The sequence below is a fragment of the Trachemys scripta genome, chromosome 3 (assembly GCF_013100865.1).
Source record: "Trachemys scripta elegans isolate TJP31775 chromosome 3, CAS_Tse_1.0, whole genome shotgun sequence".
Lineage (NCBI taxonomy): Eukaryota > Metazoa > Chordata > Testudines > Emydidae > Trachemys > Trachemys scripta.
The window spans coordinates 196,033,479-196,054,858 of NC_048300.1; the positions used below are offsets into that span (position 1 = coordinate 196,033,479).

A 21,380-nucleotide genomic window follows, 5' to 3' on the forward strand; every position below is an offset into this window, starting at 1 on the left:
AGGAAGTTCTGCTTCGTCTGGCCATATAAACAGAGAGTGAGGTTGGAAAAGACAGAAACTGAGGGGGGGGGGAGGGGAGAAGATGAATCCAGATGCCCAGTGATTTCCAAAGCAAACAGACTTTGCACGCTGCCAGTTGCAAATCATATGAGCCACTAGAATAAAGAGTCAAGAGAGAATCTCTTGCCACCACCGTGGCTTCAGAAGCAAACTCAGAGTTAGCGTTGCTTGCTGCAATTGCCCGGACTTTCCTATGCCCGTTTGCTCTAGTAGGGAAGGGTTTGGACTGACAAAGTGCCAAGGGCTTCTTTGTATGGTATGTCCCACTTTGGAGATGGAAACAATACAAGCAGCCAGGCATAGTAAATTTGGCCATGCTCGAACAGTCAGGTGGCAGTGGAAAGTAGCCCAGAGGAAATGAATGGGACTACATTCCTCAGCTGCTGCATGGCTAGGAATCGGGTTGCCTTTTAGAGGGGATGGAGAAAACTAAAATGTGTCACATCAGATACTGGAGCAACTGTTTGGCAAGGGAGGGATCAAGATTTGGCCTACAGGCTGCAGGGTCAGCCACGGACACTTAAACGGAACAAGAATGTTGTCTGGAAATAGAAACAAGGCAAATGTGTCGCTCCGTATGCCAGCAGGAGGGACGTTAAACTGACTAGGTTTGCTGTTTCTATCTCCTTGTCTAGCTCCTTGCCAGCACAGGATGGCAGCTGGCAGGATATTCTTCAGGGCTTGGGCCAGTCCTGTTTTGAACCTCTCAAGCAATGGAGCTTTCACCGTCCCCTTGGGAGACAATTCCACTGCCTGCAGCTCTTATGGGGGTTGGGTAGTTTTCCTGCCATCCAACCCACTCTCCCTCACCCTCTTGATTCATTCCATCACTCGTAAGTGGACAAATCGAAAGATGACCTCTCCCTCCTGGAAGTTTACATCCTTCCAATACAGGAATGGTTATTCTAGCTCACTTATAGCCAGAGGAGCTGTAAGATTGGATCAGACGGGGGGTCCATCTAGTCTGCTATCTTGCCTCTGGTTCTAGCCAGTTCTCAAATGCTTCTGAGGAAGGTGTAAGAAATCCCACAGTCAACAGTTATGGAATAATCTCCACATCAGGGAATTTTCTTCTTAATAGCTTATGCCAGGTTAGTTTATGCCAGGAAGCATGAGGGTTTATCACCTCCAATTTTTCTTAGCCTTGTTATGGTGTACAGTCTCATTAGGGCTGTCAAGCAATCAAAATTTTTATCACAATTAATCGCACAATTAAAAAAATTAATCATGATTAATCACACGATTAATCGCACTGGTAAACAATAATAGACTACCATTTATTTAACTATTTTGGATGTTTTCTAATTTTTAAAATATATTGATTTCAATTACAACAAAGAAGACAGAGTGTACAGAGCTCACTTTATTTTTGATTACAAATATTTGCACTGTAAAAAACAAGGGATAGTATTTTTCAGTTCACCTCATACAAGTACTGTAGTGCAATCTATCATGAAAGTTGAACTTAAAAAGTAGAATTATGTACAAAAAAAAATCTGCATTCAAAAATAAAACAATATAAAACTTTAGAGCCTACAAGTCCACTCAGTCCTACTTCTTGTTCAGTCAATCGCTCAGACAAACAAGTTTGTTTACATTTGCAAAAGACAATGCTGCCTGCTTCTTGTTTACAATGTCACCCGAAAGTGAGAACAGGCGTTTGCAGGGCACTGTTGTAGCCGGTGTCGCAAGATATTTACATGCCAGATTCACTAAAGATTCATATATCCCTTACCAACGCATGTTCATTTTCATTATCTGAGCAGAAGGTTGATTTTCTTTTTTGGTCGTTCGGGTTCTGTAGTTTCTGCATCAGAGTTTTGCTCTTTTAAGACTTCTGAAAGCATGCTCCACACCTCATTCCTCCCAGATTTTGGAAGACACTTCAGATTCTTAAATTTTGGGACTTCTACTGTAGCTGTCTTTAGAAATTTCACATTGGTACCTTCTTTGCCTTTTTCAAATTTGCAGTGAAAGTGTTCTTAAAACAAACAACATGTTCTGGTCATCATCCAAGACTGCTATAACATGAAATATATGTCAGAATGAGGGTAAAACAGAGCAGGAGACATACAATTCTCCCCCAAGGAGTTCAGTGACAAATTTAATTAAAGCATTATTTTTTTAACGAGCATATTCAGCATGTCCTCTGGAACGATGGCTGAACAAAGCATGAAGAGACATATGAATCTTTAGTGCATCTGGCATGTAAATATTTTGCAACACCAGCTACAACAGTGCCATGCGAACGCCTGTTCTCACTTTCAGGCGACATTGTAATTAAGAAGTGGGCAGCATTATCTCCCGGAAATGTAAACAAACTTGTTTCTCTTAGCAATTGGCTGAACAAGAAGTAGGACTGAGTGGACTTGTAGATTCTAAAGTTTTACATTGTTTTGATTTTGAGTGCAGTTATGTAACAAAAAAACTACATTAGTAAGTTGCACTTTCATGATAAAGAGGTTGTATAAGGTGGATTGAAAAATAGTTGTATGAGGTGAATTGAAAAATAAGGTACCACAAGGACTCCTCATTTTTTTACTATTTCTTTTATTTTTCCAGTGCAAATATTTGTAATAAAAAAAATAAAGTGAGCACTGTACACTTCGTATTCTGTGTTGTAAATGAAATCGATATATTTGAAAATGTAGAAAAACACCCAAAAATATGTAATAAATTTCAATTGGTATTCTATTGTGTATCTGGGTGATTAATTGCGATTAATTTTTTAAATCACTATTATTATTTTTGAGTTAATCGCGTGAGTTAACTGCGATTAATCGACATCCCTAATTCTCATTAACCACACGAATTTTTAATCCTTTTTCTGAACCCTACTTAGCTCTTAGCTTCAATGTATCTAGTGGCAATGAGTTCCACAGGTAAGATTTTTTTTAAGTAACAAATATCTGCTTTTATCATTTTTAAGATTATTGCCTTACAGTTTCAGTGGATGTTTCCTTGCCCTCATATTATGAGAGGGTAAATTAAGCACCTGGATTTGCCTTCTTTTTACAATTCATTATTCCATTTACATCTATCATCTCTTATTTGTTACCCCTCTAATCTAAACAGTCCAAATCTCTCTAAAATTTCTCCTCACATAGAAATCTTCCCAGGCCTCTAATCTTTTTCTAGCTCTTCTCTGTCGCCTTATATTTCTGCTACATTCTCTTTGAGACTGGGTGACCAGAACTTCACCTCTCCCTAGCTCAGTTTCCGTTTCCTTAAAGTGGAGACAATTACTATTTACCTAACTCACAAAGAAGGTTTAGTTAATGGTGAGCGAGGGTTCGTTAGTCACTTGTGTAACGAATTTTGGAAATGCAAAGCTTTCTGCAAATACCGGTCTGTCTGCATAAGCCAGTTCCTCCAACCCTGAACTGATCAGGGGCTCGTCTCCTCATTCCCTCCAGCACGTGAATATGCTCCAGCTGTCAATGACGTAACTCGCCCCCCCTTCGGGATGCAGTTACTGGAGAAGTCTAGAACTTTCTGCAATGTGCTAGGCGTAGCCTCACCACTGCCATGCAGAAGGAATATCGTGTTTCTGGACACTGCTCATTGAGCGGCTGCAGCAAGTGAGAGCAGATTCCTGCATAAGCAGGAGTCACCACCACCAGGGCTTGAGAAGCCCACTCACCCGTGGAGAGTAGGTTCTGTTCCAGGAGTTAGTCTCCGGGTGGGAGAAAGACACCCCCCCACACACACACAACAGGTGGGGGAGGGGTAGCATAGCAGAGACTTACCCACTCAATAGTCTGGAGCAGGAGGGGAGAGAAAGCTCTCCCCTTTCCCACAGCCAGATCGATCAGGCATCAACGCGGCTAAGTAAATAGACCAAGTTCTGTGCCCTGGCGGTAGCCAAACCCAAGGTCTGATGGACCAGAGAGGGGCAGGGAGTTCCACAGGCAGGGCCCCTCCACCGAAAACATGCGGCCAAAAGTTTCGCCCCAGAGCCTGCTGGCAAAAAGCTCCCCAAGTGGTCTGAACGGCAGCAACAGGGCAGCGGGGAGAAACGGTCTCTAAAGACTTGACCCTGTTGGCACTGACAATCGTGAGAGGAGAAACATTGACTGCAGCGGGAGCAGGTCCTCGGCTAGCTGGTAACTAAACCAGTCGTGGCTTGAGAAAGTGCATTGCGTGCCGTGGTAGACACGGCATTGCTGGCGGCCAGGCAGAATCCTCCAACATGCTTAAAATCCGTTCCTTACCGGGGGTCAGGCAACGCTGCCATCAACTTCACTGGGAGTCACAGGTGCTCCTCACCTCTGAATCTCTCTAGTTCGGTGCTCAAACCCTGACTTCAGTGCCTCGCTTTAGCCACAAACGTATGAACGCCATTGTTGCAGTTTGGAATTTACTTTCCTTTTAGTGCATTTTTCTCTCCTCTTCCCTCTATCTGGGCACTGTAACGTTTTGTGTGTGTGTGGGGCGGGGTCTATTTAATATTTCACTAAGGGCATCTCAGCTAAACCTGTACCTCTAATTTCTAATGGCTTCCTGCCCAAAGGCAAGAAAATAATCCTACCCCTGCACATCTCCAGCAGGACAAAAAAACCGTCACACAATTAGGTACACGCAGGGTTACAGAACTGTTCCATGCTGCAAATTGCAATGACATTGCTGGGAGCAGAAACAAGCGATTTCAGTTCTAAGTGAGGATCAAACAGGGAGGCAGGAATATAAGAAACCCCAGAAATGGGACTAGACCACTGGGGACCCAGTGTTGCAGCTTCGCTACTTTCTTTTCCTTCTGATCAACCTCCTTGCTCTGTGTTTACAAATTCATCTCATCATCGCTGGCACTTGCCGTTGCCCCAGTGGGAAACTTGTTCTTTATTTTGTATTTGTCCTTTGTACAAATTGCTTCTCTCTGCAGGGAAGGTTCGTCACCAGTCGCAACTCCAGAGGTTGTTTCTGTGGCGTCCCCGCTGCTTGTGCTTTGCTGGGGTGTTTTTTAGTGTTTAGAAACGTGACAGAGGAGTAGCTTGCACTGCTCAACATCAACACGTCTATGATTATTATTATTCCCACTCCATAAAGCAATTGCTGCTTTTCTATGTCAGTGTTGCAGAACTGATGCCTGTCCATTAGGAGGAGACTACATGATCCAGCAACTGGCGGGCGATGATTTCAAAAGTTCACGGGAATGAGCCTGGTGAAAAGGAGAGGGTCAGACCAAATGCATGCACGCGCGCACACACACACACGCACATGCACACACACACTCTTCAACTTGCTTAAAGCAAACCTAAGAAATGGGTGTGTTAAAATTAACACAGCCACCTTGGAACAAATTCAGCCCTTACTTATTCCCAGTGTGAACTCACTGACTCAGATCCATTGATTTATTACACTCCTAGCACCAACAGTGTGCAGTGCACTTTACGTGCACGGAGGAAGACAACCTCGGCCCTAAAGAGGGTCCAGTCGAGAGAATCTAGACCTCAGTGTGGTTTGCAAGGGTGGAGATTAACCTTGGACTTGCCCTCCTCTTTAGAGTTAACCGAGCTGATCTCGTCTGCTTTGTCACCCAATTACATTGACCTGTTAGTTACCCACCTGGGCAAGCAGCTCTCCATTGGAACATTCATGCACATGTTGACGAGCAATGTTTGAAAAGTGAACCGGGCCCCTACAGCACTAGCTAGTGGCCCAAGCCTACCTGCCAGAAGCCAGTACAGTGTCACCGAGCCCTAGTTAGAACCCCACAACGGCTATTTCTGTACTAGAAGGGGGGTGGTGGTAACTGCTTACTCAGGGCTCTGTTTAAGAGTTACTGATGTGTGGTGCAGATGGGCAGTAAATACAGTTATATGCAAACGTTGTGTGTCAGTCACGCCTGGTGCTTTTGTCCATTTGGTGCAGCCAGTCTCCTCTGTGCAGGCCTGGAGCCCTGCGTTGTATTTAAATGCATCCGTTTGTCCAAAAACCCCACGGCCTGTCGTGCTGGCCAATATTGCCTCACTGCTTCCTTGCACTTCCCCATCTGTCTGTTCTTAGCCATCTGCTGCCTCTTGCCGTATCCTCAGACTGTAAGCTCCCTGGGGCAGGGACCTGCTTTTTGTTGTGGGGATGAACAGCACCCAGCACAGTGCGGGCCTGGTCTTGGCTGGGGCTGCTAGATGCTATGGCAATAGAAATAAAACAACAACAAAAAGAAGGGATAATGGCATTGATTTTTTTTTCAGTGCTAAAATACCTCCAGAGCAGTAAATTCCACAGAGCGTGGCACATTTGTAATAGGCCAGTAACCAGCCCAGTGTAATTAGAAGATCTGCCAAACCAGTGACCCCTTCCTCCTTCTTCAGCAAGTTCAATCCAAACCATCACAACAGCCTTACCAGCAGAGGAAATTGCTTCCAACAGGTCCCAGCTTCCCAACAGCAGGCAGGGTGGGCGACACCCAGCTAACCAGTGCAGCGGCAGGTGTTTCATTTGCTCTAACCCAATTTAGCACGTTCCCCAAAGCCCCTTTACAAACAGCACTTTGCCCACAACTTCAGCCATTTCTGGGGTGGAACATGACAAGCATTTAACGCCTGCACAGCTGTGTTGCAGCCTACTACGTACAGCAGTCAAGCTCACCCCATTTCGCAGAGTGTAACTGTAACCCACACACCTCCTGGGTGTGGATCTGTCCCATCTAGCGGCACTGAGAGACCACTTCAAGAGAGATTAATGAGTCTGGTCTACAGCCTTAGCTAAGGGCCATGTGGCTTTCAGCTCATGCAGGAGAGGCTCATGCATTTCGCTCCAGAGGTCCCAGGTTTGAGCCTGACAACCGGGGTCTGTTGGTGTTGCACAACAGGATGTTTTGTTTGATATTACAGCAAAGTACGCAGGTCTGCTCTGTGAGGTGATCAGAGACCTTCGGCAGACCTTTCTGGGCTACAGGAAATTACGCTCTTGACTGAGGGCTCCGTTAGGCAGTCCTTTCTTACAAGCACAGTATGACCACAGAGCTACACCACAGTGCTGCATCCAATGAAAACCACAGAGGGAGTTCAGATAGGAAATACGCCATTATTTAAACTGGAAATTGGCCAGGACATCAGGGTTAATAACCTGGTCTTGCCAAAATAACCACCATGAGATGGTTCATGATCTCTAGCCAGGGCCGGCTCTGGCTTTTTTGCCGCCCCAGGCAAAAAAGCCTCCCGCCGCCCCACCCCAGCGCGGCAGGGGAGAGCACCGAGCCCGGCCGCAGGTCGCTCTCCCCGACCGGCCAGAGTGCCGGGAGGAGGGCGGAGAGCCTGCCGCGGCTCCGCTCTCCCCGGCGGCTAGAGCACCGGGAGGAGGGCGGAGAGCCCGCCGCGGCTCCGCTCTCCCCTGTGGCCAGAGCGCTGGGGGGAGGGCGGAGAGCCCGCCGCGGCTCCGCTCTCCCCAGCGGCCAGAGCGCCAGGAGGAGGGCGGAGAGCCCGCCGCGGCTCCGCTCTCCCCGGTGGCCAGAGTGCCGGGGGGAGGGCGGAGTGGCGGCCAGAGCGCCGGGTGGAGAGCCCAGCCGGGGCTCTGCTCTCCCCGGCGGCTGGAGCCGGAGCACCGCGCCGCCCCCCTCCAGGTGCCGCCCCAAGCACAAGCTTGGTGGGCTGGTGCCTGGAGACAGCCCTGTCTCTAGCACTAGACAACGGCTTGCCTGCCTTCCCTCCCGCACCCTGGAGAGCACAAGGAGGCGTTCGTGCCTGAACAGAAGGTGCAACAATTACCACGGCATGCTGGGTAGGTCCAGAGGCAGAACAAAAAATGGATCTGTTTGAACTAGACTTCGTTGCTATTGAACAAGGTGCCTTCAAGCAGGGTATCTAAGGGGACTTGATCAGCCAGTTCTGAGGGCACTCCGGAGTGATAGGCCTGAGAAAGTGACCGGGAGGGAGGAGAGAAGGGCTGGCTAACGGGGCCAAGTGAAAACCAAACCAAAACCATAGAGGATATTTCTAACCCCGAACTAACAAGCAACTGAATTCTGAGCTTTGTAAATGTGTGTGTGTGTGTGAGAGTTATACGAACAAAGCCAGACTCCTACTGGGGCCCTCAAGGCGAAGTTATAGGCCAACACGTTAAGGCTGGGGGTTGATAAGGAAAAGAAGCATAATCAATACCTCTTTTTGGGAGTGGAGGGGATCTGCTTCCAGCTCGGGTGGCGCAAAGGGAAAGGAAACCATCCACCAGCCATACCCCCGGCACAGAGACGTCTCAAGGCAGTTGCGGTTGGCTCCTCCACCTCTCTCCTTGCAGCCCCAGCACATGGGGTTCCGGGGGGGCTGAGCCAGGCTGTGCTCTGCCGTTGCAGACCAGCTCCAGTGGGCTTATGGTGGAGCAGCAGAGAATCAGGAAGCCATAAATGGCTGCTAGAGCTCAGCTGTTCTCTCCTGCATCCTCTCCTGGGCTGTGCTGGGTGACTGACTGTTAGCATCCTTTGCTAACCACGGCTTCTTGCTCTCCCTGTAGTCCCACAGCTGGGAAGGGAGGGCTTCTACTCCGCTGCCCCCAACACTGCCGTTTAGAAGCCACAGCTCAGGTAGCCGATTTTCAATTTACGATCAAGGATCTTATTAAAGGCAAGTTGATGGCCATAACATAGAGCCTCAAGGACCCCCGCTGGACACTCCTGAAATAGACCCCAACTGGCCTGGTTTCTTAAGGTCTGCAGAATATCTGGAATTGGAGTCTGGTGCTAGGCTCTGCAGAGAGATTTCTTCTCCCCACCCTTGGCTATTTGTTCTTTTCCATGGGGACTTTGGCTCTGAGCAAGGGTGGAGGCTAACAAAGGTAATAAGTCCTACCCCCTGCCATTCTTACCCACTGTGACCATCTGTACCCCTGTATTCACCCCTGGCACACTATCGTAAAGCTCTTTGTACAATGTATGCTGTGTGAGAAACTCATAAATTGCTGGTCATGATTGTCCCGGTAAAATGTGTGTGACCACAATGTATGGAAAGTTATGAGATTCCACTGGCTGGTGTCACTAAAACACATTCTCTAAGTCTGGGGAGTGGCCGCACCAATTCCTCTGAGACCAAGGGCAAGCTGATACCTCAGCCAGGGTACCACCTGCTAAACAGCCACTCTATTGCCCAGGCCAACTTTCCTGACAAAAATCTACATCTTAGCAAAGAAACAGGAAGGAGTTCCCATCCATAGACCTGTCTCCTGAATCCCAGCTGGAAATAGTTCTCAAAGGGAGGACAGGGCTATAAAAAGAAGGGGGAAGACACCCCAAAAGACCCTTCCCTTTCTCTCTGCCCACGGCATTCACGGTACCTGAAGGACGAAGGAAGCAGACTGCCCTGCGGGAGGGATCCTGACAGAAAGGACTTCAGTCAGTGAGAGTGCTGCAACGCGGTGAGAAAGCCGTGCTTTGAATTTAACATGGTTATGTTGGGCATCAGTGGCATTTTAGCTGTATTTTTCTGGTAACCGTTTCTGACTTTTATGCCTCATGACTTGGACTCACTTAAAAGCTCTCTCGGTGTAGCTAAAAAACGTGTTTTATTGTTTTATCTAATCCAGTGCATCTGGGGAAACTCCATTTGAGGTAACAAGATCTGTGCCTATTATTTCCATTGATGAAAGAACTGATCTATACACATGGTATTGTCCAGGAGAGGGCTGGGCAATACAGCACATACGGCTCTGGGGGAACAGCTAGGACCGAGTGTCTTGGTCACCCAGCAGTGCAATTCAGACTAGTGAGAACCAACGTGAAGCTGGCTGGTTGTAGCTCAAGACATAGCTGGGAGCGACTTACATGATGGAGGCTACTGCACCAAAGCAGTGCTAGGGGCAGCCTAGATGAGGGGGCTGGGGTGACACAGCTATTCATTAGTCTAGGTTGTACTTTGGGTATGTCACAGCCCACCCAGGCCTCGATCCTGCTCCCACTGAAGTCAACGGGAGCTTTGCCATCGATTTCAATAGACGCAATCCCCAAGTCACAGAATTGGCACCGTGGGGCCTATATAAGCATTGACTTACCATGCGTGCACCTCCCCGTGGCTGAAAGCAGGCTGGGCTCTGCAGGGCCGTCCTCCTGCTCTTGTGCTGAGTATTGCCTCTCAGGGCTTTCTCCCTGCAGGCCTGGCTCCAAACTCACCAGTCCTTCTCCCCGGGGGGGTCAGGGTATTTTCTCCCCAACTTCCCCACTGGCTGGCAGGGGAACCGAGACCCTCCCTCTCCTCTGGGGTCCAGTCCGGCCACCTTATGGCAAGCAGCTAAGGCCTGCTCCCTCAGACTCCACACCACCGCTGTGGACTTCTTCCTACCTTGGCCTTCCTTCAGGTCTGTCCAGATGGGCTGTAAGCCCCAGGGGGAGCAGTCGCTCTCATGGCCCTTCCTTCGCGCCCAATCAGAGAGGGACTGCAGAGTTCTTCTGCTGTCTCCCGGCAGCCACAGGGGCTGCGTGCTATGGGCCCCAGGCCCCACAGATAATCCTCAAAGCCAGCCTAGCAGCACCCGTGGCTGAGCCAGGGGTGCACTCAGAAGAAGGGGCCCGAGCTACCTGCCCAGCTGCCCCCAATCTGAGCAGTATGACTCATACACAAGGTCATTGGGGAGGGAGGCGAAGGCAGGGCCAAATGTGAGTAGCACTGCAAGCCCATGGGCCAGGTATGGTGGTGGTTCAGCAGGGATTTCTCTCCTAGGTGGAGGGCTTCACCCTCGGACTCCCAAGTATCGGGGACTCTGCCCCATACACCCCTGTGCAGGGCTTCACTGCCCTCCCCCCAAAAACCATTTTTACAAACCTGGCACCGATGCCTACAGCCTCCTCCTCCACTTTGCTCTCACCACCCAGCTGGGCTTCCTCTTCCCCTAGGCCCGAGCCACCCTCCAGGTGCAACCAGGTTCTTGAACTGAGCTCACTAGCTCCAGTTCAACCTTTCATAGACCCCATCCCAGGGCCCCATCCTGCAAAGTGCGCACCCCCCTCCCTTCCCATTGGTGTCAGTGGGTGTGAAGGGTGCTCAGCATTGAGCCAGGTCAGGCCCTTGGGGCTGCCAAGCAGATGTCTCCCCTTGTTTCCTGTATCTAATCACAGCTTTTAAAATAATGTTTCGAAGAGGTGGCCTGCAGCAGCGGGGATGGCAGCTCCCGCGTGCTCCCCCACCACTCTCTCCGCTATAGCCACTGCTTCTTTGGTGTGTTGACAGGAACAGTCCATAGGTACCAGGGCTGGTCCCTTAGCTTCGGCCGCTGGCGCAAAGCTGGCACGCAGCCCCACCAGGATTTGGCGTTCCCATTAAGCCCCACTGAGCACGTGCAGGGGAACAGGAGCTGGGGCACTGGTGTGAAGGCTGGATTCCAAGGGGCCGAAACCGCCCATTGAAGTCAATGAGCTTGATCACGTAGCCCAGTCAAATCAATTGCCAAACTAGACTTAGGGTCTAGTGGGGTGGGATCAGGCCCCATGTGCTGCGAGGGGGTCCAGCATCCTGTAGGGTCAGGCCCCAAGGCAAAGGGAGGGGGCTGCTGGCACCAGGAGGGAGGGTGGCTTCAAGGCAGGGAGGTCACCAGCTGGGGCAGATGAAGCGTAAATCTGGCTTGGTGGCTCAGAACGGCAGCTCAGCCCCGCTCCAAGCCTTAGCTGGCACGCCCATCACTCAACATGTGGCATTGCCCCTGCTGCCTCGGGTAACCCAGGCACTTGTTCAGCTCCTCTCGACCAGCCCTCCGGCTCACTGAGCCGTAATGAATCAGGGCCTGGGCTTCACTTTATGAGTTCTGTGGGGCCGTGCCCGTTGTGTCATCACCTTTCAGGAGAGATGCCTGAGATGCCGTGTGGGAGAAGGCCCACCCGACGTACTGCAGGAAATAACATTTCCCTTCCTACAAACGCGCTCAGAATCTGTGCTGAAGGAGACCGGATTGCCACACTGTGCAGATCAAGTTGGCAGGTGCCACGCTTTAGACACAGACACATGGTGTGGGTCGCTATGAAACCAGGAGGCCTCTGTTTTCCGTGTACTGCGCTTGTAAATGTCTAAGTACTCCGGCCTGCAGAGAGCACAGCTACTATGGTTGCTGTCTATTACAAAGGAGACGTGCACGGTGTACGATCTTTCGGCCTCTTGACTTTTTCTTGGTGTTGTTTTCTTTCAAGTGATTCTAGCCTGACCATGCAACGGCTGCTCTGGGCGGATGGAAAAACATTCAGAAGGGAGCGTAACCTTGTTCCCAAACTGTGCCTGAGTCCTGGCCCAGTACACCCTGATCGGCAGGCAGTTGTCAAGCAGAGTGACACAAGCCTTTCCCTTCACCCACCCAAAAGTACTTCGGTCTTGGCTAATCTCCTGAGTTTGGCCAGGTTATTGCTCCTGAACTGCAAACATCTACTTCTACCTTCTACTTCTACAAAACTTCTACCTCCACTGAAAAAGCCAGGTTAGAGACAGAACCATGCTGGTTTTGTTGCAGAGATACAAAATCCTTTATTTCCCCCTATTTCGCACAGACCCAGCAGCAGGACAATCTTCCTTGAGTCCAAATCATGGACGTTGCTTCAACCTTCCTCACAGAGGAACCAGGGTAGATTCCCGCTTCACGGCCCTGTCAGTCAGTCTTGGTTTGGTCTTTTGGCCGATGCCTAAACCAAAGGCAGCTAATTGTAGTGGAGTCTTTTGCAATCAGGGCACCTGCCGCTACGATTCACATCACACCCGTCACTGCAGAGCCCCCAGGAGATCATTTTCAGTCACTGCTGGCTCAATTTCCACCGGTGATTCAGACACAAAAAGCTTTACAACTCCTTCCCTATCTTCTGAGCCATCAAGACGCACCTGTTGGCCCCGTCATTTTATGGCCTCACAGATACCATAGGTGGTGTGAGACTTGTGCTATGACTCATCCTTGAACCCCTCCAGCCAGCAAACAAGCCAGTGTGCCCAGGCTAGGAATAGGCATGTAGGAACGGGCTTTGCTATGAATGGAAAGATTGAGAACCAGGCCTTCAAGGCTCCCGGCCTCCCCTGCCCGTAGTGCACAGCAGCAGCTGGGTGACTGGCAGTCCGTTCTATCACCTGGGCTGAGAAATGGGGTGGAGAGAGAGTGGTAATAACATTGGAGGAACAGATGGACAGTTGGACAGGAAGCGCGCACGCTACAGTTCTCCCATGCGGCAGCTCCTCCTGCCACCCCGCACCGCCACCTCTGAGTCACAGGTCCTGCGGCGCGGCACCCGCGAACACAGCCCGGCTTCACAGATTACCCCTGGTTAGGGCGAGGGGTTACTAGTGCTTGAAGTGGCCAGAAAGACGTGTGTGCGTGGGGGGGGGGGGAGAGGGGGCGGCTATCATCACTCCCAGATCTGCCCACCCCCCCTTCCCAGCAACTGTCGCCCACATTGATCCAGTCCTCCCAATCCCCACATCAATTGTCATCCCCCCCCCCCAATTCTGCACCCCAAGCCTTACCTCTGCTGCTCCTGGGGTTCTTCACCCTTCTCCCCGCCCTGGGGAGATCCCCAGAGGGCAATCAACCTCTAGAGAAAGCCATGATCCCCCTCCCCCAACCCTCTCCCCCCCCCCAGCAACTCAGCAAAGCATGTTGCATTGGAGACTGTCCTGCCAGCTCTCCGCGGCACAAGGGTTGCCTCATGGCATTTACATTCCTTTGTGGTTACAGCCGGAACTCTGAGGGCCGGGGCAAGGGACACACTGACACCCAGACTCCCGTGATCTAAAATCCCCTGAACTCAGGAGATAGTCACAGCCAGGTTGGAGTTTTACCCTCAGCCAAGCTGCGAAGGGGCAATCGTCCCACTAACAATACATAAATAATACACCGAGCTGTTCTCTAGCCCTCTCCAGCAGCAGGTGACAAAGTGCTTTACAAAGGAGGTCAGCATCATGATCCTCATTTTACAAATAGGGAAACTGAGGCACAGGGAGTTGACATAATTGGTCCAAGGTTATCCTTGGAGAGCTAGATAAAGACCTAGGAGTTAGGATACTGACCCAGCCATATACACCATGCTCCCCTTAGTCCTCTACCCCACAATACCCCTCCCACACAAGCTCCTCCAACCTCTGGCGTCACCTGGAAGGGCAGGAACAACATGTTCATGAGACATCTCTTCTCCTCGACAAGCGAGGTGCGTGGAGGAAGGTGGCATGTGCCTCTCCCGTGTGCCCATTTGTCTCCCTCAGAAACGGAAGAGAAGCACCTCTCCTCACCCATGTCTGAGGCCCACAGGGCTGGACTAGGGCTGTACAGCTGGGGCAATCGTCATGGGCCCAGTCCAGCCTATGGCTCCCTGCCCAGACCCATCTAGCTCCCAGCTTTTAGCCAGAGACTAACTCCTCAGCCTCTTAACTGGGGCCGCCAGCTTTTCTGACTGGCCAATGGGACAGCCAGCCAATCAGCACCTTCTCTGCCCTCAGCTCCTCCAGTGGGAGACCCAGCAAGGCAGACACCAGGCAACAGTGCAATATTCTGAACAGGAGGGTGTGCAGAGGTGTGTGTGTGGGGTGTGGAGGGGGGTGTTTGCTCCCTTTCTGAGCTCACTGCTGCTTTCTTTCCATCCCACACACGGTCCCGTCACCTCTCCTGGCTCGGAGCTGACAGTACAAATGCTGAATCGTGACAGGAGAGGGTACAGCAGAAAATGTCTACAAGGGACAGCATGATACAATGCACCTCCCTCTGCTCCATCCCTCCTGCTCAGCGGTCAGGGGGCAACCTGGGGCCGCACCAGGACAGTCCTGCGCTGTGAGCTCCTGCCCTGCAAAAGCCCTGAACGCAGAATGACGTCTCTGCTACAAAGCAGCAGAGGGTCCTGTGGCACTTTTAAGACTAACAGAAGTATTGGGAGCATAAGCTTTCGTGAAGAAGTGAGGTTCTTACCCACGAAAGCTTATGCTCCCAATACTTCTGTTAGTCTTAAAGGTGCCACAGGACCCTCTGTTGCTTTTTACAGATTCAGACTAACACGGCTACCCCTCTGATACTTGTCTCTGCTACAGAGACTAGAGATAATTGCTTTAGCCTGGTTTGGCCTTCCCACGCATGTCTATGGGAGCACAGGTCAAGCAAGCCCCTGAGTGGTGGTGCAATAGCAATTGGGTGCTCTCACTTGCAAGGCTGACCCCCCCAAGCCCTGTAATAGGTGCCCGGATTGGTTGGTTTGGGGCAGATGTTGCCCATAGAGAGTAGACGCGAGCCATTCGGGTTTCCCCCTTACCTGCAGCTCCCTGAGTGCCTGTCCTTCTGCCCACTGGTCCTTCCCAATCAGTGAGCAAGACGTGCAAACACTCTCAAGTTAAACTCTCCGTTTATTTGATCCTTTTACAAAAATCCAACATATGAATATTGTGCTCGTGTCAGAGGGGCTTTTTCTTCCCTTTTTTTTTTTTTTTTTTAAATATTTTACAACCATTTAAAACCTGATGCTCACAGAGCAGTTAACACAAACACCGGGTGCGGGGGAGAGTTTGGGATCCGCTGTGAGGACAATGGGAGTTAACCAAAAAGATGATATAGGAACAATATACAGTCAGTTGGATTCCACTGAAGTAGAAGATGCTATTTACATGAACATGTACAGCAATAGACGTGACACGAGAAAGTCCTTACTTTATCACCAGGGCACCCTCTGGCCCAAAGGCCCACTCCAATGTTAAGGAGCAGAGAGAAAGGGCCTGCATTGCTTACGGCCCAAAGAGGGGAGAAGTGGAGGATTAAAGCGACAGAGTATCATCCCGCCAGTAGACGCTGGCTTTGGACTGCTTGTACCCCAGCCACTAACCATGCTTGGTGAGAAATCTGCTTTGCCTGAAATATAACGAGGCAGCTGATTGACTAATTCGGACTCCTTCACGCGTCTTGATAGCAGCAGTTGAAATACAGGTTGCAGTAGGCTGGCAGAACGACGCTCACCCTGAGGTTCCCGGCCTTGCACTGCCTCATGCTGCACCACCTGCTCAGGCCCCAAAAGCCAAACGGTAGCTGATCTCCCCGTATGCTGCTCTGCAGGTGAAAAGGCACCAACTAGTCTGGCACTGACCAGCACCAACGGTCAGTATTAGGGAGAAGTTTACAACCATTCCTGGCCTGCGTAACTGGGGTGAGTTTGTTGCGATAGTTGCTGGAACAAAGCTACAAGGCTGCCTTGCAGTACGGAGAACGAACTGATTTACAGTGGTCAATGGACAGGGTGGCAAGTGGAACCCAATTCACCCTGGGAGTTACAGAGGGATGAAATTGGTCCATTACCTGCGGAAGGAGATACAGCCACTGCAGCCTGTAGTCTCTTCCTTTCACACTTGGCTGGGTAGGACCACAATAAACCAGACCAAAAAACCATAACTGGGAGCACAGCTGTTACAGCCGTGTAACGAGATACTAGTGAGCTCCTGCATTTGGGAGGGAAAGAGCATTTGCAACACTGATGAAGGATGGGGGCATGGGACTGGGATGGGGAAGGCCCAGAACAGTTTGGTTTTCAATCTTTAATTTATACATTTGACTGGCTTAAAAAAACAAAACAAAAAACCACGGCTGGAAATAAACATCCAGTAACAAACCAACCCACAGAGTTTTAGATTTTGAGCTGCCAGAATTCCTGTTCTAAGGCTTCAGCTTGCAAGAGCAGCACAGGTCGCTGGCTCGGCGTGTCAAATGGCAGCCGTGCCTCCTGGCTGGTGGATCTGAGAATACCAGCAAAGTAGTAACAACATTTAAAAAACCCCCACCAGCAATGCAAATAGATCAATGCCGCACCCCTCTTTGATTATTACACACTTCTTCAAGCTTGGTATATTTCGGCCTGGAAAATAATAAAATCACTGGAATAATAAAATCGCCCCGAAGATTTTGAAAATAATTTGATCACAAGTTTTTATATATATATATATATATATATTTATATTTTACAATTTTTGTTATAAAGTGCAATCCACAGTCTGCATTCATCTCCATTTCAAATTCTTGCTTGTTTCCTGCGGGGTTGTGTAAGAGAGAGATTTGAAGGAATGAGCTACATCGTCATGGGATGGAAGAGGAGCCACACCCTACACAAACACCTATGCTGCTGTTAACAGCATCTTCTTTAGATCCAACCTCACGAGAGGAGAATTAACGAGGACAACAGCAGAAAGGTTTGCGATTCTTTTCGGTGAGCTTAAGACTTGTCTGTAGGGATGGGTATTCAGGATCATTCCTGCCAAGGAGGAGTCTGGTACATTTGCTAACAGTCTTGTGCTACTTCTGCACCATGAGGGAGCAGAAAGATGATGCCACAGGCTCCTTCACGGCCTATCAATGGCCACGGGTTGCATTTTTAAGGACTGTTACTGTTCAAAGGGTTTGTATCGATAGCCTGATATTTTTGTGGCTAAAAACAAATTAAAAAAAAAAATCGATCTTCTCTCATTACACTCCAGGGTGCTGGAAACATGAAGAGATACGAAGTGACATGTCCTCTGCTCTCTGGGAAACAGGAGCATTGCACTTAGCACAATGCCATGATGGGTAGCAGTTACCCGCACAGTAGATAGCTAGCGGGCGAGTTTCCACCATGGGGCTCAGATTTTCTATGGGGTCAACATAGACAATCAGCTGAAATACAGCCACGTGCAGCTGACCCTGTACCTTTCAACTAAATGTACTGGAGACTTGATGTAAGCTACTGAAAATGAGCTATGTGGCTATAGTGCTCAGCTTTAAAGACAATCAAAATAACAGTTCAAGTACCAGGTCAGTTACCTTACTGATTATATGCCAAATACACCTATAGCTAGACTGAGACGGGGAAGAGAGGGGCATGTGGCAATTACTCCATAAAAATGGGCATTGCGTTTAATCTTGCAGGTGCTGGGTCATCGATCCTTCCTCCGACAGGCTCCCATTCCGTGACATCGCAGCTCGCAACAGGAACAACAAACTGATCAGGGGGCAATTAAGAAGTGGGCAGTTCCTCACCCAGACAACCAAAATCACCGGGAAAGTTTGGAAACAGGCACCCTATTGTTAAAGGGGAGCAGTCACATTTCCCCCTGAAAGCTTTGCATCTACCATAATAAACAACCCGCTCTGGTTACTAACAGTAAGAGGAAGGTATCTTGGTCTCTGATGCTTTGTTGGGTGTATTTGTGGAGAGCAGTGACACTGTTTTGCTGACGGTCAGTGGCATGACTCTCATACACAGTTCTGCAGGCACAACTCCTCTACAGAGCACCAGGATGTGCAGGGGTGTTTCCCAGTACCAGCAGTCGGAAGGAATGCCCCCAGAAAGGAAGGGGAAGGAGGTCTTGGCATGGCTGCTGCTGGCGGCTTTCAGGCCTGCCCAAAGGACCTATAGAAACACAGCAGTGGAACAGGAAACTCCTCTGTTTGGCTCCACATGACTGGTAGTTGGGGTGGCACTTTAGATCTGGATCCAGCATTGGCAAGAATCAGTGTCAGGGAGATGACAGGATAATATTAACAATGATTTTAGATGGCAGCTGGGGACAATTAATACATACTGAGAGCGCTCCTGGGACGGGGCTACTTTACCTTCTGAGGGCTGCCGTTAAAAAAACAAGTAGAACAATTTAAGTGGCCCAGTCAGTCGTTCTGAAAAGGAGAACTATGGAGTCCTTTCTTGCATGATGGGAAATGAACGAGCGCACTCTCGAAGGCAAGGGAGCGAAAAAAGGGAAACCGCAGCAGCAAGAAGGTTGCAGACGCCAGGGCGGGATCACAGCGCACCACGGAATTTGCTTCAGAGGAAGGATGAGCCGGCTCAGAGCGGACAAAACAGTGAGGTTCAAGAGACCCTCCCAAATTCTGCAGGAGGAGGAGTTTGTTTTAAAGCCCAGTGCGATCCCCTCCAAAGGCAGCCGGGGAGGAGCTGCGGCAGCGTGTGTGTGCGCGTGAGACAGCCCTGCTGCGGCAGTGGCATGTGTGCATGCGTGTAGGAGGGGAGATTTGAAGGCAGGAACACTGAAGCCCACGACAGTCTTATCTGACTGCTGTGGGGGGTGTAGGCAAGTGAGCACATCATGGCAGGTGTGGTCTTGTAAAGCAGCCAGTCCTGCTGGTACTTCGCTTTAGGGCCTCCTGGCAGTTTAAAGCTGTGTAACACTCAGAGAGGGCTTATTCTCTCCCTGCTGCCCCAGGAAGACCAGAGCTGCATTTGCCACATTCCCAAAAGGAGCAGCGCAGTAAGTCCTACTGAATCTGAGCCCGTAGTTCTGAGGGGCAGGGCAGTGGGAAGCCCTGCTCACCACCACCGGTGCCTCTCACCGAATCCAGCCTCTATGACTGCGTCTACACAGCAATTGAACACCCACAGCCAGCCTGGGCCAGCTGGCTCTGGCCGCGGGGCTCTAAAATTGCTCTGCAGACGTTGGGGCTTGGGCTGGAGCCCACGTTCTGGGACCCCACGAGAGGGGAGGATCCCAGAACCTGGACTCCCATCTGAGCCCAAACATCTACACAGCAATGTTTAGCCCTGTGCCTGAACCCCACAAGCCCCAGTCAGTTGACCTGGGCCAGCCATGGCCATGCTGCAGGCCTTTCATTCCAGTGTAGACGTACCCTGTAACACCACCTGCCTCTCCATGCACCTACTAGCAAAGCAATGGCCAGCTCTCCCATTAACTACCCTGGGGAAGAAGCTGCTCCCGCCTGGCTTGTGCGTGTGACCATCCCCCCAGTTTTTTGAATGAGCAGTACCTGCCTTTTTTACTCAGTTAACGATGACGCCACGGACCCTCTGGAGCAAATCTCGTGCCATTCTTGGCACAGATCTCCAGCTCCAACAAATGAGGCCCCTAGAGGATGGGGAACATTCCTGATGTCCTTGCTAAAAGGCCAAAATAGAGAGAATTTAAACCAAGCTCCCTTTACGACTAAGCAGGTTACAGAAAACCACAGGGCCCCAGCAGGATCGCCCCAGAACACACCCACCCTGGTTATTGTCACCACAGGAGCAATGTTTAAGATCCCCAAATAGGATCCCAGGCTGTCGGAATGGGTGAAGGTTAATAGTGTTCGAGCAGTGAGGAGCAGGAAGGGAAATGAGTGAGACCAGGGCGGAGAGGAACTGGGCTCGGAACGTCAAGTGTAGGTTGAGTGTGTGCAGTGTTAACCAAACCCCTGGACAGAGTGTAGCAGCTGAAGCCATCTGGAGGGCAGGTGAATGACGCCCCCTTGTCAATCTGGTGCTAGGAGGTGGGAAAGGCAGTTGGGGAGGGAACCTCTGGAACCCCCCTCCCCGCTCTTCCCTCTCTGGGCTGTGATGTGAAGGCGGTGGGTGGGGAGGGTGGTGGGGGTCTGACGGGGGAGGGGAGCTCATCAATGTGACACCTGAAAGGCCTCAGTAGCCAGAGAGGAAGATAAACCAGTGGCATCACACCCGAGGAGCACGGCCAGCTGCATGGACCGGATCGTTATAACTTGGGCCGATCAAAACAGGGAGGGGAAAGCAAGAGTGATTGTACCCCCGCCCTGAAATGAGTTAGCACAGAGGACAATTGACAGACACAGGAGCAGCTTGGGGACTGGGAATTGCCTCTCCTGAGCCAGGCCCGTCCACAGCATGTTCTCTCCTACACAGCCCCCCCCCCCCCCCCCCAGGATAGACTGGCAGTCTATAAAAAAAAAAAAAAGCCTCACGCGGAAAATCTAAAACACTTTCATTTTAAATAACAAGAATTTAAAAAATGGTGGCCCTTGGCTAACGGACTAGCTGAGCTACTAACCAAAGTCTCCATTTCCTCAGTGTATGATCCTAGCAAGTGTCTTCACACAGGTCATATGGCCCGGTTCCATTTCACTCGGTGCAGTTACCCTGGGGTGGGTGGGTAAAAATCATGGATTAGAATCCATGATTTTCCTTTTGCTTTGCATCGCTGCCCATACTGGGGGCGTTTCTCGCTCGGAACCCGGCAAAGATCGCCACCCCTCAGCCTCTCGCCCAGGTCCAGAGTGCTGAAGGGACCCCTCAGTAACCCCCTCCTAAATGAATTTGAAGCATTTAGTCTTGTCATGGGGCAGGCGGGTCTTGAAGAGGACAGAATCCACACGAAATTGGGTGTACAGGAGGGGCATGTACCCATACACCTTAACGAAGAAGTTGATGCACTTGTGCCGCTCGTGGAAGTGCGAGTCGTCATGCGAAAGGGCCTGAGGGCAGCCAGGGCAGCGGAAGGTCCAGCGCGAGGTCACCTGGGAACAGAACATAAGAACATAAGAACAGCCATACTGGGTCAGACCAAAGGTCCATCTAGCTCAGCGTCCTGTCTACCGACAGTGGCCAATGTCAGGTGTCCCACAGGGAATGAACAGAACAGGTAATCATCAAGTGATCCATCCCGTCGCTCATTCCAAGCTTC

General features: G+C 50.4%; 1 protein-coding gene across 6 annotated transcripts in view; it reads right to left on the reverse strand.

Annotated features, from left to right (window-relative positions):
* Positions 1-15,314: 15,314 nt before the first annotated feature.
* Positions 15,315-21,380, reverse strand: part of EXTL3 (exostosin like glycosyltransferase 3) — a 226,817-nt gene continuing 220,751 nt past the window's right edge. For all 6 annotated transcript variants that reach the window (XM_034766745.1, XM_034766740.1, XM_034766741.1 and 3 more), the window contains one exon: positions 15,315-21,213. In XM_034766745.1, the coding sequence (XP_034622636.1) occupies positions 21,004-21,213 (210 nt within the window). In that variant the 3' untranslated portion in view covers positions 15,315-21,003. The remainder of the gene's footprint in view (positions 21,214-21,380) is intronic.